At 51.9% G+C, this 4,205-nt stretch overlaps 1 protein-coding gene across 1 annotated transcript; it reads left to right on the plus strand.

The window, feature by feature from the left end:
* Positions 1 to 1,537: 1,537 nt before the first annotated feature.
* Positions 1,538 to 2,801, plus strand: SEPMUDRAFT_37683 (acid phosphatase/Vanadium-dependent haloperoxidase; the record flags this gene model as incomplete). Its single annotated transcript, XM_016908677.1, has 3 exons — positions 1,538 to 1,786; positions 1,841 to 2,040; positions 2,111 to 2,801. The coding sequence occupies 3 exons, from the start codon at positions 1,538 to 1,540 to the stop codon at positions 2,799 to 2,801; spliced, it is 1,140 nt and encodes a 379-aa protein (XP_016764110.1).
* Positions 2,802 to 4,205: the final 1,404 nt, after the last annotated feature.

The raw sequence follows: 4,205 nt of genomic DNA on the forward strand, positions 1-4,205 counted from the left end.
GCAAAATGTGCCTCTGGGAGGACCATTTGAGATAGTGGACTATGTCCGAGCGTTTACTAACCGGATATGGTGCGTAGGCAGCGACGGCGACGGTTTACGAGGGTATACGAGCTTTTTACTATCGACAGGTAACTATCGTCCATTTTTGGTCGATAGCTGAGTAGACAGGTGTCAATAGAGTGAGCGATAGTGACCGGAAACTATCGACCTGCTTACTATCGACACAATTATCGACAAAGTAGACTGGGCCTTAGTACTGACCCGCCTGGGGTTCGCGTGTGAAGATGCTCCGCTAGGTAGGTGCTCGGAAGAGTGCCACGGATATCGTGCAGAAGTATATATGTCCTTTTTTTCTCACGGGTGGCCGGCCATAGGAAGAAAGAGACTGCCTGGTATATTTATCTGTTGGGTTTTCGGAACGGGACTGCGAGAACAAGGTCTTGTTTTTCTCGCAGCTCAAGAGAGGAAGCCAGGAAAGTTGCCGCGGTGGGCGAAACGAAGTCGTCGCTGACTCGTCGGTATCTACTCCATGTATCCTATATACAATCAGCTCCACTTCTTCCTCCCTACCTGAGTACTGATCTGCTTTTAATCCCAAGCGTCCTTCCTAGGTCACCATATCGCCGGATCCATGCGACTCCGTCGCCGCTCTTATGTTATACCTACAACAAACCGCAAGATTATGCGCGCCCATGGGGAAGATCTCAATGTGAACTGTCAAGGTAGGTAACGGCGAGACTGCTTATGACGCTGTGTTCGCAATGGCAAGTTTGTCTCTTGGGCAAGATCGATACGATTTTTCATTATCGGCGAGGGCCACTGCAGCATTTATGGGCCAACTATGTCAATGTGCCTGCTTCCAGGTTGGATGCTTGAGAAAGACGGACGGGACGAGAGACAAAGGAGAGAGGAAGTCGCACGGAGAGGGGGAAGAACAGCTGATGTTATTAGGTGCGACCCGGTCTACGAGGCTACGAGGTTCCTGTGCGCCAAGCGCGACAAGCATGATGCGATCTCGCTGGGGGTCCAAAGCCAAGAGATATCGTTGGTATACCACACCTCCTTCCCACACTTCCTCCTTGTTACTCCGTCGCTCCTGTATTTTCAATATGGCTTGCTCCTACTGCGAATGAGGTGTCGCACGTTCCCTTTTCATCTCTAAGAGAGTCGATGGCGCGCGCTCTCAGACGTGCCGTCAAGACGGCGACGTGACGTTATCCCGTCGCCATGAAGTGTACGTGTCGGCAGGTTCCAATGAAGTTGTGTTCGTCCACTCGCACGCGTTTGCTCTGTGTGTTCATGCAGAGACATTGGGTGCAACTTCCTCCAGACATGAGTGTCGGATGACGTGCCGACTGCTCACAGCTTCCATGTTCTTGCCGTTTCCATGGTTTGTTGTTCTTGCAGTCTATTTCAACCTCACGCAGTCTCCTTCATCTACCTCAACATCCCATCCCATCCACTTCTTCCACGGCCAAGCACGAGACATCAACAACCACAGCAGCGCTACCGTAGTCTACGCACGAAACCCATCAAGATGTCGTCCTTTGGTCGCAGCAATCAACCGGCCGCCGTCACCACCGCCGCCGTCGTCGACGACAGCCACGAGAAGCACGACTTTGACGATGCCAGTCTCAGCACTCGGCCTACTTTTGGCCAATGGCTCAAACTTCACTGGCGTGACATCCTGACCATGATCGCCATGGGCGCCATCGGTCTCGGCGTGTACGAGGCCCCGCCAGCTCCGTCTCGTAGCTTCCCCGTCTACTACCCAGACGGCGACGTGGTAAGCTGCAGCACCAGCAAGCAAGATCAGGAGCACTACTGACAACTCTCGCAGGTCTTCCCACAGTACGCCTATCCTTCCCGCCACGAGATCATCCCAATTTGGGCCGCTGCCCTGCTCGCTTCACTGGTTCCCATCCTCGTTTTCCTGCTGATGCAGTTCCGCATCCGCTCCTTCTGGGATGTCAACAACGCTGTTCTGGGCCTATTGTACGCTCTCATCTGTGCAGCTGTCTTCCAGGTCTTCATCAAGTGGTAAGAAGAGACCGAACATACCCCACAACCTGTCTGAGACCGCTGCTGACCTCTGTCCACCACTTTCAAGGTTGATTGGTGGTCTTCGCCCACACTTTCTCGCAGTTTGCAAGCCTCGCACCCCAATCAATGGCGCTCAGACTGGCAATGGTTTCGGCAACATCATGTATGATCGCAAAGTCTGCACTGGAGACAAACACGAAATCGACGATGCCCTCGAATCGATGCCCAGCGGACACACAACTGCTGCATTCGCGGGCTTCGTCTTTCTGTACCTCTACCTCAACGCCAAGCTCAAGGTCTGGAGCAACTACCATCCTGCCATGTGGAAGCTGATCGTCACTTACATGCCGATTCTTGGAGCTTGCCTGATTGCAGGATCTCTGACCATCGACGCCTACCACAACTGGTACGACCTTTTGGCCGGAGCCATTATCGGTACTATTTTCGCATTCTCTGCATACCGCATGGTCTACGCCAGCGTATGGGACTTCCGCTTCAACCACATTCCGCTGTCGAGATACGCACCGTTCACATACAACTCTCAGCTCGGTCCATTCGGTGGCTTCCAGGATGCTATGTGGACTAGACAGGCTGGCTGGGGCCAAGGTTCTGCCTCTGTGGGTGGTGCGCCATTCGACGTCTCCAATCAAGGTGGCTTTACAGCTGGTACTAGTCACGGCAATGGATTTGGAGCACAGCAGGGTGTGTCTCGCAAGCCTGTCGGTATCAGCCCGGTTGCAGGTGAACAAATGGTCTAAGCTTACGATTGAATGTCACGAACACGTTACGAGATGGAGCGTTCAGCAAAGGGGGCTTTGGGGAGACAGTGAGAAGGCATGGAAGCCATATGGCTTAAGCAATACCCATACACGACAGTGGTAGGCTATCATACTGATTGATCATAAGCTACATAAATTGCTGAAGCATACCAAGCAAGAAACATTCTCCGATTGCACTTGTTGCCGCTGCACGTGAACGTGCAATGAACAGCCAGTGTTACCCTTACTCTACAGAACAGATCGTGGTCCCTCGAAGTCGAACACGGCAATATCTCTGCTCCAGTTGAAAATCATTGTAGCATAACAACATACATGATGTTGAAAAGTTTGCAGGGAAGTCCCAGTGACGCTTCGCGAGCCAATGCTCATGTCGAAGTCAAATGCCAAGACCTTGGCGAGTCACCAATTTCTCACGCTCTGCTCCCCTACTCAGTTCCCTTCACTTCAGATCTACACATATTGATGCTTGGGTCATTTCTTTTTGGAATACTCCCATGCAAGGACCAAAAATGACGATGCCACCAAAAAAAGACCGCAACGCATACATACCTAATGAGCCGTACTGATTGATACATCTTGGAATCTTACCCGCCGCACGTTAGGTAGGTACCGACTTAGTTTCATTGTTTTCGCGCGTTCAGAGTGAAAGTTCATATAAGGTATACATTATACAACATCCCGGCGTGAGAACTTTATCACCGACCGATTAGAAGGGGGAGCTTCTAGAACTTTAGGGAGCTGAATGATTGGAAGATACAAAGCATTGCTCTGCCATCGAGCGCAACATGCCTGCCCTAACCGCTGATGAGGTGGTTTGCGGCTCTCGGACTGCCACCTTGCGAAGTTGCGAGTATGAGTGTTGCATGGGGCTGGGAAAGTGGCGTCGTGTGGGCAACATCACAGGTACCATAGGTAAGGTAGAGTTTGGGGTTTGGAGTTTGGATGGACATGGGTGATGAAAAATGCTGAACTTGCTGCTAACCAACTAGCATAGGAGGTAGCCTACCTACGATACGAAACGGCTCGTTCCAAAGCCCCATCAGTTACGATTGTTGTGGGCATGACTATACGATTGTCGTGGCTATGTCTAGATACGTCTCAGCCACTGCTTCAATGGTTTCTTCTTGTGTGGGACAAAGGCTAAAAGGTCACGGTTACACGAAAACGTGGAACACGAGGAAAACAGTTTTCGGGAGTGAGGTTTTTTTTTCGTTGACTCGGTCTCGTGTGAAGAGGACTGCGCTCCAAGGCCTTGACGCATGCGCCCTGCGGGAGGCGAATACGTTGCGCCTTCTCGAGCTAGTCGTCGACGAATACGGACAAGACGAGGGGGAGAGAGGGAGAGAGGGGGGGGGGGGGGAGAGAGAGAGGAGGAGTAGTTCG

This window comes from Sphaerulina musiva (assembly GCF_000320565.1).
Source record: "Sphaerulina musiva SO2202 unplaced genomic scaffold SEPMUscaffold_2, whole genome shotgun sequence".
Classification (NCBI taxonomy): Eukaryota; Fungi; Ascomycota; class Dothideomycetes; order Mycosphaerellales; family Mycosphaerellaceae; genus Sphaerulina; species Sphaerulina musiva.